General features: G+C 43.0%; 1 protein-coding gene across 1 annotated transcript in view; it reads left to right on the forward strand.

Moving 5' to 3' along the window:
- MLIP (muscular LMNA interacting protein) overlaps positions 1 to 14,542 on the forward strand; it is a 394,933-nt gene that overhangs the window by 282,642 nt on the left and 97,749 nt on the right. Inside the window, exon 10 of the mRNA XM_056565747.1 lies at positions 9,671 to 9,727. Coding sequence (XP_056421722.1) covers positions 9,671 to 9,727 — 57 coding nt within the window. The remainder of the gene's footprint in view (positions 1 to 9,670; positions 9,728 to 14,542) is intronic.

The raw sequence follows: 14,542 nt of genomic DNA on the forward strand, positions 1-14,542 counted from the left end.
GATAGGGGATAAGATGTCTGATCGCAGAGGTCTCGACGCTTGGGTCCCCCGGGATCCCCGCTGCGGCATCCCGCCATCATTAATGCACAGAGCAAACTCCCTCTGTGGATAATGACGGGCAACACAGGGGCCGGAGCATCATGACATCATGGCTGTGCCCCTTGTGACTGTCACGCCCCCTCCCATGAACTTGCATTAAGGGGGTGGACCATGATGTCACAAGGGGTGGGGCCACGGCGTCACGATGCTCTGCCCCCTGTATCGCCCGCCATTATGCACAGAGCTCTGTGCAGTAATAACAGTGGGGTGCTGCAGCCGAGATCCCTTTGGATAGGGGATAAGATGTCTAGGGGCAGAGTACCCCTTTAAGCTATATTGGCTGCATGATAAAATGCAACTTATCTAATACCATGTAACCATTAACAATTCAGTGCTTGCAGGTGGAGACAATTTAAGACTGCACTGATTTGCATGCCAGGGTAGTTTTGGAGGCCCCGATCCCCCCCCCCCCGCTCCCGCCGACCACGCCATGGCTATATCAAGACTGCTATGTGAGAACCCAACCTTCAGTATTAAAAATAATTGGTTTAGAATTAGTTCTATCTATCTGAACAATTACTATAAATACTTCAAAAATAAATGAAGGACAGGTACATTTGTCCTACAACCTAATTTTTTTTAATTATATATATATATATATATATATATATATATATATATATAACCATTTTAAAAACATTTAAAAACATTTTAAAAACATTTTTGCATATCTTTGTGATTAGGGTTATACTTTAATCTAACCCCTTAAGAAAACGGCCCATTTTGACCTTGAGGACACATCCAAATTTCATTTTTGCATTGTCTGAGAGATTTCTTGCCTTCTAAGAGACATAACTGTTTTATTTTTCCACATACAGACCTATATGTGGATTTGTTTTTTGTGAAACCAATTTCTCTTTGTAATGAAACATTTAATTTTACCATAAAATGTACCACAAAACCAAAAAAAAAATATTATTTGTGAGTGGAAATTTATTAAAAAAAAAACATTTTGCTAATTTTGTGCTTTATCATAAAAATGACATATTCTCTTTATTCTGTAGGTCAATGTGATTAGAACTATACCAAATTTATATTGTTTTTCTAATATTGTACTACTTTAAAAAAGAATTAACTTATTTTATAACAAAATTGGAATACATAAAATTGTCCTTTTCTGACCCCTACAACTTTTTATTTTTCTGTATAAGGGGATGTTTGATAAGCCTTCTTTGATTCATGATTTTTTTTTTATATGCAATATGATTAAAAATCTGTATTTTTAGGGTATGGTATTTTTTAAATGTTTACCATGGGGGATTATAAACATTATGTTTTAATAGTTTGGAAAAGTACACACGCGACAATACAAATATCAAATTTTTTTTTTATAATTTATTTATTTTGTAAAATGGAAAAACAAGGGTGATTTTATTTTTAATTAGGGAGGGGGTTTTATATAATTTTATAAACATTATTTTTAAGATTTCCTATGTCTCACGTTTTACATGCAATCATTAAATTGCATTCACTATATAATGCTATGTCTGTGGCTAGAGATGAGCAAATTTTTTGAAAAATTCGATTTGGCCGATTCGCAGAATTTTCCCAAAATATTTGTTTTGGTCCGAATTTATTCGCGGTGAATCACTATTAAAAATGGCTATTTATGGCCTACAGAGAGCCTTAATTGATGTGTAGAACACTTTGCCTTGCTGTAACACGCATAAGGTGTGCGCTGGGGTAGTGAAATAATACTGTTATTCAGTATGACATGCAAATCAGAGGCATCGCTATTAGAATCACTGTCGCAGAGCAGCACAATGACAGAGCCTGGAGGTGGCATCAGTATGAGGAGACCATATAGTGGCTGAATGACATTGCGTGGAGGTGGCGGCAGCCTGAGGAGACCATATAGTGGCTGAATGACACAGCCTGGAGTTGGCAGCAGCACATAGTGGCTGAATGACAAAGACTGGAGTTTACAGTAGGATAAGGAGACCATATAGTGGCTGAAAGACACAGCCTGGAGTTGGTGGCAGCATGGGGAGACCATATAGTTGTTAATGACACAGCCTGGAGTTGGTGGCAGCATGAAGAGAATATATAATGGCTGAATGACACAGCCTGGAGGGGGATGCAACATGGGGGGAACATATTGTGGCAATATGAGAAAGCTGGGAGCTAGCATCAGCATGAGGAGAACATGTGGTGGCAGAATGAGACAGCCTGGAGGTGGCATAAGCATAAGGAGAACATATGGTGGCAGAATGAGGCAGCCTGAAGGTATCATCATCACGAGGAGAACATATGGTGGCAGAATGGGAGAGCCTGGAGTTGGCACCAGCAGCATCAGGAGTCCTGAAAGTGACCCAGTGACAGAGTGGTGCGGTGGGTGGCAATACCAGTACCCGGTGAAGAAGGTGGGTGAAAAAAGGAGAACTTGGCATCAAATGTGTGTCATCAAGCAGGTGGCAGGATCAGAATAGTAGCTGAGGCAGGTAGCCAGGAGAAAACGGTCTCTTTATGTAAAAGTGTTAGTGTGCACAGGTAAGTTTTTAGGATATGCATTACATAAAACTTAACTTTTAAATAATATGCTTAGGATAAAATATATGGACCCAATTTTTTTTAAATCAAACAAAAGGAAAGGTGTGCAAAAAACACCATGTGCCAACCAACACCACCAAGTATTGATGGGATGCAAAGACCTCTAAAAGTTGGTAGGGAACAACACATGGTCCAATGTAACCGGTGGGGGGAAAAACTTCCCATGTAAGGCCCTACTCTTGCATTATTAATTCCCTTCTTGGCAAGCATTACTCTCCCTAAAAAGGGCAGCCCCACACAGAAACCTCTCCCTATTTCCCCCTACAAACACTGCCATTTTTCAGGGTTTTTAGGTGGAAATAGAGAGAGTTTCATGTGTGGGACTGCCCTTTTTAGGGTAACACTCTCCAACAAGGGAATTAATAGGTTGAGAGTAGGGCCTTACAGGGGAAGTTTTTACCCCCACCTGCTACAATGGACAATACGTTGTTCCTTTCCACATTTTCGAGGAAAGTGTTACTCGTCTTAAAAAGGGTGGCGGCTTCTACTCTCGCCCTATTAATTCCCTTCTTGGCAAGTGTTACTCACCCTTAAAAGGGTGGCCCCACATAGGAAACTCTCTCTATTTCCACCTAAAAACCCTGAAAAATTGCAGTGTTTGTAGGGGGAAAATAGGGAGAAGTTTCTTTGTGGGGCCGCCCTTTTTTTTTGGGGGGGGGGGGGGGGGTAACACTTACCAAGAAGGGAATTAATAATGCAAGAGTAGGGCCTTAAAGGGGTAGTTTTTACCCCAACCGGTTAAAATGGACCATACCTTGTTCCCTTGCACCTTTTAGAGGTCTATGCATCACATCAATACTTGGTGGTGTAGTTGGCACATGGTGTTTTTTGCACACCTTTCCTTTTGCTTGACTTAAAAAAAAAATGTGGGTACATATTTTATCCGAAGAATATTATTAAAGTTTTATGTAATGCATATCCTCAATACTCTGATGTGGTCTGATGCGGAGGAATATCTGTAACTGGGGAGCAGCGCCTTTAATATATTTTCCACTATCCATATTTGTGAAGTGTTGATGTTGCACCATGGTCAATCTACTCTGATGTATCAGGTATTGGTGGGTGGAAATCCTGGCTGATCCATGCCTGATTCATCTTCACAAAGGTCAGTCTCTCCACATTTTTTGTCAACAGACAAGTTCTCCTTGGGGTTACTATGGCCCCCACCGCACTAAATACTGATGGCACATTACTGGCCAGGCAGGACAGCTTTTTCAGGGCAAACTCTGCTAGTTGCGGTCACAAATCAAGTTTGGCTGCCCAGAAGTCCAGTGGATCTTCAGCTGTAGTGGATCTGCTGTCCTGTGTGGACTATGACTGGTTCGTACCAGGGAGCGGAGCGAAGGTGCCCCTGGTTTTCACCAGAGCCCACTGCAAAGCGGGATGGACATGCTGTGGCAGACGGCACCCAGGTCACTACCCCTGGCACAATCAGTCCACACAGGTTGCCCAGGTGATGCTTGGCACAGAAGAAGACGGAGTCAGATGAAGCATGGGTCTGGAGGCAGGCAGCAAGGTAGCGTAGTCAGTTCACAGGCAATAAGTCAGGAGGCAGGCAGCAAGGAAGCATAGTAAGGTCATAAGCAGAAGGATAGGAGGCAGGCGGCAAAGGAGCAAGGTCAAGTCACAAACGAGAGGTCAGGAACACTATAAGGTACACACAAAGAGAACGCTTTCTCTTAAGCACAATGCACTAACATCAGGCACCACACTAGGGAGGTGCTGGACTTATATAGGGTCCGCCCAGCAGGGCACCAATTAAGGGGATACTGGCACTTTAAATTTAGCAACGCCAGTGAGCGTGCACCCTAAGGAAAGGCGATGCAAGCGCCAGAGAGGTAAAACAGAAGAGAGGCCTGGGACGGAGAAAGGTAAAGAGATGCCTGGGGCTCGCATGAGGGAGTGCTCTGCATAGCGAGTCCTGGAGCCAACAACACAAGCAGAAGAGGTGTGTTCATGCTGGCCGGATAACATGGCCTGAGCGTTGTCCCTAGAAAAGCATCGGGACACATGTGCGGGTGCGTCCTACACCGCGAGTCACGGAGCCAGGGAAGTTAAGGAGGGGGGAGCGCTCACAGCCAGAATGAATGGCCGGAGCACTGCCCCTGACAGCATGCCACTACCAGCTTGCTCAGGTCCTGCTCCAGGTCTACCCGCTGCTGATGAGTTGCTTCACTATGCAGGTGAAGAAAGCTACTCATCAGCAACTGTAGAATCAGGCTGCTGCTGCTGCTGGAGCTGGTACTGCTCCTGCCACCCCACCCCTCCCCAGCAGCCATGGCAGTGGAAGGTAAGTGCAGAGGGCCCCAGTCAGACCTGCAAGAGGATGGATAATGGGCATCGACCAACTGACTACGTAGGATGTCTCTGTAGTAGGTCAGTGTGTCCTCCCTCTCAGTGGGTGTGAAACAGGCCCCCATTTTATGCCGATAGCGAGGGTCCAATAAGGTGGAGAGCCAGAAGTTATCCCACTGCCGAATGGTGACAATTTAGGCAGTCACTACGCAAGCAAGCATGCATCGTGCCATTTGTGCAAGTGACTCTGAGGGACTCCCTACCTCCATCTCCACTGAATACTGCCACGGTTTGTCTGGGTCCTCTGTCTTGCCTTCCTCATAACCTTCTAGCAAATCTAGCTGCTCCTGCTCCTCCACTCCTGTCAGATGACTAGAAAAACTGCCCATTTCGCAAAACCTAAACTGTACTCCACTGTGCCCCTCCCCCTCCTCCTCCAGTTCAGCCCCCACAGGGCTCTTGTGGCCATGAGATGTAGGCGCCATGTCTCCAGTGCCCTGACCAGCCATTGTTTCCAACATGTGTTGTAGTAGATGAAGCAGTAGAGTGACGTTGTTCATCCCGTAATTCTGGCGACTGACTAATAATATGGCTTCCTCAAAGGGCCAGTGCAAACAGCAAGTGTAACGTATGATCTGACACTGGTTGACATTGAAGTTACACAGGGGAGTCCCCTTATTCGCTTGGATCATCAAGAAATTGGTGATGGCTTTTCTCTGTTCGTATAGTCGATCCAAAATATGGAAGGTGGAATTCCAACGTGTGGATACGTCACAAATCAGACTATGTTGGGGGATGCCGTTCTAATGCTGCAGCTCAAGGAGGGTGTGCTTTGCGGTGTAGGAGTGGCTGAAATGCATGCAAACATTCGAAGATGGATTGTACATGGAATAACTGACTAAACGTAGGAGGAGCAGGAGCATCTGGAGCGACAGAAGATGGGTATGACACACAGCTCCCTTCGGCTGAGGTGGTGGATCTTTGTCTGGCTGAAACAGGGAGCGGCATGCCACTGGGTGATGCAGCAGGCTGGACCACCACATCAGAGCCATGTTTCTCCAAGGCCACTTTATGGTGATGCTGCATATGTTGACGCAGGGCCGTGCGCCAACTTTAGGACCCTAGCCACGCTTCACCTTCTGCCGACACATCTTGCATGTGGCCAGGTTAACATCTTCTGGATGCTTGATGAAAAACTGCCACACCGCCAAGTAGCTGATTTTCCCACCAACAGTCAGCACTGATTGACTGCTACTGCCGCCGAAATAAGGAACCTCTGTTCCACTACCTCCCAGAAAGGTAGACTGCCACGAAGCAGATGGTCTACCCCGGGCACGTTTGGCTCCAGACTTTCCACTTCTGCCACCATGCTGACTGCCAACCATGCTACCACCTTGCTGGCTCAGCTGCTGCCACACGGGCAACATGAAACCCTCTTCTCCTAATGATTATGAAGCACCTTCTGCACCCAACTCACAAGTGCTATAGGCTTCATCATCATAGAGTTGTGTCTGCACGTGACTGATGTCCTCCTCAGGTTCCTCAACAGTGTCGGCTTCAGGACCCTGAGCGCTCGCAACACCACCTCCAACGTCTCCTCATCACTACTTGCCTGCCTAGCGGAGGAAGCGGCAGATGTCTCCTCCACTTCTTTGCTGGGCAGTAACTTCTAACTGTCCTCTAGTATATCGTCCTCACTAAATAGTGGTGCTGAACCCACAGCATAAAATACTTCTGTGGGGGAGGGAACAACAGAGGACAGAGGCAATGGGAGGACAGGGACTGCTCCCAGGCCATGCCAAATGAGGGTTGTGTCTGAGGAACCCAACGAGTGTCAGATGTCACTTGTGATGAAGTGGATGACCGTGTTAACCAATCAATGATGGCAGATGGGTTACTGGTCGAGACGCGACCGCTAGCTGATACCGGGAGCTCAGGCCTCCTGCTGCCACTTACCCATAGTCTGCTGCGACCTCTGTTGCACATCCTGGAACTTCTCTGCCTGACATACTATTGTGTATATGAGGGGAGTACAGTATGCTCTACTACACTTAAAACAGTATTTGTCTACAACACCAGCAGGTGTGTACTTTTGGCTGGCCTTTCACAGTATCTAGGCCCTTAAGACCTTAGCAGGAATAAAATGGTACACCACTTAGATGTACGTATGTGGTATGCTCTTATGTGGGGAGGACGATGCGCTCCAGTATGCTTAAAACAGTATTTGTCTACAACACCAGCAGGTGTGTACTTTTGCCCGGCCTTTCACAGTATTTAGGCCCTTAAGACTTTAACAAGAACAAAATTGTACATCACTTAGATGCATGCACAGGTTACACTTAATAGAGGACAATACTCTTTAAGTGCTCTGCTCACCCTAACTGGCTGGCTTTTCAGCTACTATTAGCTTTTCAGCTGTTGTACAAACCAGTGCTGCAGCACACAGTTGCTGTGTACTACACCCAAAATTGCACTTTCTCTCCCAATCTCATTCCCTTCCCTATCAGTGCTTCTAGGTTGGATTTGGGCTTGAGGTGAATTGCTGCTGTAAAAAAGCGTTTCTGTGCAGTGCTCTCTGTCCCACTGCAATAGAACGTTGATGTGACTGGGAGGTGAATCACTGCTGTAAAAAAATTTTTTCGGTGCAACACACACTGCTGTCTGTCCCTCTTTCTCTCTCTCTCTCTCTCTCTCTGCAATAAAAGGCTGAAGTGATTGGCCGCAAGATGGCTGCCGATAATATAGGGCTGTGACATCACAGGGGTGACTGGCTGCTGATTGTCTGCATACTGCATGTGATCCAGGGTCATCCCACTGACCCTTGTTCCTGCCTTCCCAGGACTACTTGCCCCATGTCCTCACATGTGGATCCAACATTTTAGATGCCCTGGAGCCTGGAATGCATTAAATGGAGTTAAATGAAGTGATTTGCACGATCGAATCGTGGCGATATTCAAATTCGTTGCAAATCGAAATCTTCCTGAAATTCGTAACAAATTTGGATTTGTCAGATTTGATTCACTCATCCCTATCTATCGCAAAGCCAGGCTGCATCAATGACTGCAGAAAGGAGGTGGGGGATCCCCTATCCATGTCAGGAACTGTCCAGAGTAAGAGCAAATCCCCATAGCAAACCTCTCCTGCTCTGGACAGTTCCTGACATGGACAGAGGTGACAGCAAAGAGCACTGTGGTCAGACAGAAAAGAACTTCAAAGCTTACCCTGGAGTATACAGCAGCTCATATGTCCTGGAAGGATAAAGCTTTTTAAATAGAAGTGATTTAAAAATCTGTTTAAAGGAGAACTACAGAACATAAAATTGTCCTCCATACTGCCGGCAGTAAAAAAAAAATAAAGATGTACATACCTTCCTTCGCTCCCCCGGGGGCCTCCGGTAACCGTCTCTGTTCTCCGCCGCGATCCTCTTCCTGGTTGCCGGTGGTCGGCGAGTCACACTGCGCTCAGCCAAGACCCGACTCGGCCGGCGATGGGCTGAGCGGCAGTGTGAGAATGCTTGCCGTTGCGGAGTAGTGAAAAATTGTGTGTCTTGAAGCATTTTTATATTCTGGAGTTCTCCTTTAACTTTCTAGGACCATTTTATTTGAAAAACATTATTTTCAACCAGAGTACCCCTTTAAGTCACACCCCCTCTTGCATAGGCCACCCTCCTTTTTACAGGAATAACACCCTCTATAAAGTGTCTAAAATTAATGATCAATGTGAAAAAATAATTTAAGACATGCAGATTACACCAGAATTCTGTTAGGAAGACCTTCATGCATATCTGTGTATGCAGCAGGAAGAGATCCCCATATCTTGTAACAGTGATTGGGTAATGAGTGTTCTGTCTCTGAAGCAATTTCAATTCAGCTGTAAAAACTGAAGCTTCTTATCTATACACAGTGTTAATTTTTAAGTTAGAAGTTTTAATCTTGTAAGTGAATTTTATCTTTTCCCGTAATTCCTCTGCCATCAGTAGATCCATGTATCTCCCCTGATGATTGGATGGATCTTCCAGCTTTTTCCCCATACTACAAATCTGCAGTGTCTGCAACATTGTATATTGAATGTGCTTTCAAGGTACCATTGCATAGGAAAATTGTTGCATGTTGAAAACCTTTATTTTTAGTGCAATGTCATGCCTAAAAGCAGGGGAGCACAGGTGCGGGCACCATCAGCTTAATTACAGCCATTTTATGCATGATGTGTACTTCCCCAGACATATGAGTGATGGGAGGAGGTACACATTGTGTATGAAACAGCTGTAACTAAGCTGGCAGTACTGATATGAAAATATTGCAAACTATAGTCAATGTTCACACAAAAATAAAAATTAAATAAATGATTGCAATTGATCAATTGATAGTTAGGCTGTGTTCACACATGCCAGTCAATGCATGTGTCTAAAACTATTCCTCCAATAGTTTAACAATAGCCATGTTATGTACCAGATAATCCTAGCAGCCTTGCGCCACCACTGGACAATGCAAAGGGGCATGGTTTCAGAAACATGCATTTGCATACATGTGGGAAAGTGCCTTATTAAGGTTTTCCTGTTGACTGTATCTGAAATATTTAATTTTGAATGATGTGATAAATAATGTTAACATGCTTCATTAGGCCATTGATATTAGATCAGCTGTCTGAATAGGCAACAGTGCTGATGAGGAAAGGCCATACATTTTTCAAAGAAAAATAATGTTGTCTTTTTATCTGCTTTTTTTAGCACTGTAACCTTACATCAAGATCTCCAAAGCTAAAATCTGAGAAGAAATCTGCCCATGTGAGTATACTTTATCTTATTAAAGAAACATTTCCAAATCAATGCCATATATAAGAGACACAATTTTCATATTCAAATTATTTGTGAGAAAAAAGGAAGCCATTTTGTACCTTTTGGGACTTCCTTTTCTACTCATTGCACTTGTTGCTCCAAATTACACACTGGCCCTGATTTACTATTATAAACCTCACCTGTTTTTTCGGGTTCTGTGCCAAAAATTCCGTCTGTGTGCCAGAATTGAAAAAAAAAAAAAACACCAACTCTCCATTTTACTGAGAAAACCTGAAAAAGGGGTGTGACTGGGGTTCGTGCTATTGGTGAAGTATAGATTTTTTCCATCTATGCTCATTTTCATTTATCGATAGTGTAATATTACTTCAATTATGCATTATTAGTAGGTACATAGCCATATGCTTATTGCTGCATTCAGATGGGTCTGAATTACTTATTCACTGCTATGTTCAGGTGTCGGTGTGTGCATTTAATTGATTTTATAGATTTGCCTGGTCCTTTTTATTTTTATTATTGTACAATAAAAGTTGTCTACATAGATATACGTATTTGGGTGGCTGTGCATCTTTTCCTTGTTGTCTTTTAACCCAAATACAGTGTTTAACACCTATTCAACCATCAGGACCCCACTGCTCAAAAGAATCGCAGCCCCTAAGTGCCTCACATGAATGGCACAGTAGTGACGCTGCATGACCACAGTCACAGTCAGTCCCATTAAGTGAATAAGGGAATGATCATACAGGCATAACCAATCAATATAAACAGGGGATTGCGGTACAATGTTCTGCTTTGTGGATGTCCAAGCAATTGAGCTTTTCCAGCAATCATACATGTATGATCTATCCTCTGGATAAGTCAATAAGTAAAAAATACTGTAGAAACACTCCTGTGAAAACTTTTCCTTCACTTCCTTTTTTTTAGCATTCTGAGGATGAAGTCCTGTCCTGTTATTCCTCCTACAGGGCTTTGCTTCTCTGATAAGTCACTGGTTCCGGTCCCTGTTGCTTTCTAGAGTGATTAAACAATTCACATTGTGTAGATTTTAAGTAATTTATTTTTGCATGTCTATGAGATGCTCTGTGAGTTCTTATAGCAGGGCAGCCTTAACGTGATAAAGCTAGCACTGAAAGAGGAAGTTTTCACTAGAGTTTCTCTTTAATTTCCTCAGCATATGATTAACCCCAATGGTATGACTTGTGAAGGTGCTGGCAAAACTCTTGAAGGGGTTGATAATGAACCCCTGCAAAAGTATCAGTAGGATATCAGTCTCTTATTTTATCATGTTATTCAGCCCACAATGTCCATACAGGTTTTACTTGCTTTAGTGTGTCACCCCAATCATACACTCCTCCTCTTGTGTAGCTCCCTAGAGTAAATAATTAGTCTTCCTGTCAGAATGCAGATCATGCAGAGAATTCCCCATGTTTCTCGGCTCACTAGAGACTGACTAAAGCACCCAAAAAGAAGACTGCGGGTCAGTAGGTGGAACCATCAGTTCAAGGGGGGAGCCAGCTGCTGAAGTAAGAGGAAAGTGCAGGACATCTGCTATAAACAAATTAATGGGGCTGGATACAGGACCAGTGAGCGTGTTCGAGTGGCTATAAGAGCCAGGTCTCTAAGAGACCAATTATTCCCCAGTGAATATTACAATAAGACCTTACAAGACACATGGCTTTCTATTACTGGGCGCTACAAATGTAGCCAATCCCATTGCTCTATGTGTAAATTTGTGACTGCAACAAAACATTTCACTTCAACTGCCAACAAGAGAACTTATCACATAAAAGGGCTAATAAACTGTATATCTGGCTACTTGCCAAATATGTCAACTACAATATGTGGGATGCACCACAAGGAAACTCAAGACACGTATAGCAGAATATCTAAGAGGCAGCATATCCACATCTAGTCTATCCAACACTGGAACAATATCTGGTCTTTCCAAACATATAAAAGACATACATGGGGGCGATAGATCCAGATTACAAATTATTGGTATAGAGAAGGTGCAGCAGCCCTGTCGTGGAGGAGATTGGGCACGCCTGGTTTACACGCGGGAGGCATTTTGGATTTTGTCCTTGGACTCCTGTGTGCTAGGGGGATTCAATTATAGGACTAATTTAATGCATACACACTAGTATACATATGACCAATACTTGTTCTATTTTTAGCATCACTCGACTTATGTAAAACTGCTTTTCCTACTCACTTGGGCAAATATCATTGCCACAACTAATCTTGCTATGTTTGGCTTTGAGGTGTGCGAATGAAGGCTTGTTTAGGTGATTAATCTCTACCTATAGGGTTAATATATATAAATATTGTTGCAATTTAGTGATACTACTTATGTTTGAGATAACATTCCCTATTGGTTTGGCATTACAATTACCATTACAATTACTATTGTCTCTCTATGTAATGCAAGCTTTTTACCATTTAACATTGAACTCTGCTCAGATATTTTGCTCACGACCTACCAGAAGTGCATGCATGGTTTTACTCAAGCCAACATCCACTCCATGTTTTGGTCAGTGCACGTGTATCCATGTGGCCGGATTTGTCGTCAGACGTTGTGTTTGACCGGGAAAAGCTATTCTGGTAATCTTCTCAGTCATATTGACTACAGTGTATACAAGGGAGTACTGTCTCTTGTTTCATTGCCATGGCTAAGGGCTGATCTCAAGCCCAAAATGCATCGGCGCATGTTTTTTTTTACTCTTTGTTATTTTTTGTTTTTGTACCATGTTTTAACGGATCTATTAACCCCTTAAGGACCACAGGTTTTTCCTTTTTTGCACTTTTGTTTTTTCCTCATCACCTTCGAAAAATCATAACAGTTTAGGCACCAAAAATCATAAAACTATAGGCACCAAAATTAGTATGTTTAAAATGTCCTCTTTTGACCCCTTTAACTTTGTTATTTTTCCATATACAGGGGCGTATGAGGCAAATTTTTTGTACCATGATCTGAAGTTTTCATCAGTACCATTTGTGTTTTCATGGGACATTTTGATAGTTTTTTACACCTTTTTTAGTTATACAAAGTTACCAAAAATATACAATTTTGTACTTGGTATTTTTTTTTTACGTATATGCCATTGACCATGCGGTTCAATTAACATTTTATTTTTATAGTTCGGACATTTACGCACGCGGTGATACCACATATGTTAGTTTTTATTATGTTTTTATATTTTTTATATGTAATTTGGGAAAAGGTGGGTGTTTTAAACGTTTCATAAGGAAGGGGTTAATGTGTGTTTTTAAAAACTTTTATTAAACTTTTTTTTTTATACTTTATTAGTCCCCTTAGGGGACTTTTAGGAGGAATCATTAGATCCCTCATACAGATCAATGTGGTTCCATAGAACCACATTGATCTGTGTGATCTGCACTCCATTAACCCCTTAAGGACGCAGGACGTAAATGTACGTCCCGGTGCGGTGGTACTTAACGCACCAGGACGTACATTTACGTCCTGTGCATAACCGCAGGCATCGGAGCGATGCCCGTGTCATGCGCGGCTGATCCCAGCTGCTGATCGCAGCCAGGGACCCGCCGGCAATGGCCGACGCCCGCGATCTCGCGGGCGTCCGCCATTAACCCCTCAGGTGCCGGGATCAATACAGATCCCGGCATCTGTGTCAGTGCGCGATTTAAATGAACGATCGGATCGCCCGCAGCGCTGCTGCGGGGATCCGATCATTCAGAATGCCGCACGGAGGTCCCCTCACCTTCCTCCGTCCGGCTCCCGGCGTCTCCTGCTCTGGTCTGAGATCGACCAGATGACCGATAACACTGATCTGTTCTATGTCCTATACATAGAACAGATCAGTATTAGCAATCATGGTATTGCTATGAATAGTCCCCTATGTAAAAAAATGTAAAAGTAAAAAAAAAAGTGAAAAATTCCCTCCCCTAATAAAAAAGTAAAACGTCCGTTTTTCCTATTTTACCCCCAAAAAGCGTAAAAAAATAATTTTATAGACATATTTGGTATCGCCGCGTGCGTAAATGTCCGAACTATTAAAATAAAATGTTAATGATCCCGTACGGTGAACGGCGTGAACGAAAAAAAAAAAAGTCCAAAATTGCTACTTTTTTTAATACATTTTATTTTAAAAAAAATTATAAAAAATGTATTAAAAGTTGTTTATATGCAAATGTGGTATCAAAATAAAAGTACAGATCATGGCGCAAAAAATGAGCCCCCGTACCGACGATTATATGGAAAAATTAAAAAGTTAGAGGTCATCAAAATAAAGGGATTATAAACGTACTAATTTGGTTAAAAAGTTTGTGATTTTTTTTAAGCTCAACAATAATAGAAAGTATATAATCATGGGTATCATTTTAATTGTATTGACCCTCAGAATAAAGAACACATGTCATTTTTACCCTAAATTGTACGGCGTGAAAACGAAACCTTCCAAAATTAGCTAAATTGCGTTTTTCTTTTTAATTTCCCCACAAAAATAGTGTTTTTTGTGTTATGATTTTTATAAGGCGAGGAGGAAAAAATGAAAACGTAAAAATTTAAGTGTCTGAGTCCTTAAGGCCAAAATGGGCTGAGTCCTTAAGGGGTTAATAAAGCCTGGCCCTGCCAGGCTTTATCTATGAGGGAGCTGGGACCAGCAAGGAAGCAGAGGCAACCTCCACAGTGTGATCGCGCTGCGGGGGGGTGGGGGGTATCCACCCCAATGGACCACCAGGGATTGTTTACAGGGTTCTTTAGATGCCGCTATCAGCTTTGACAGTGGGGATCTGAAAGCTTAATAGTGAACCGCTGCGATCACCGCATGT

This window comes from Hyla sarda, chromosome 3 (assembly GCF_029499605.1).
Source record: "Hyla sarda isolate aHylSar1 chromosome 3, aHylSar1.hap1, whole genome shotgun sequence".
NCBI classification, from domain to species: Eukaryota; Metazoa; Chordata; class Amphibia; order Anura; family Hylidae; genus Hyla; species Hyla sarda.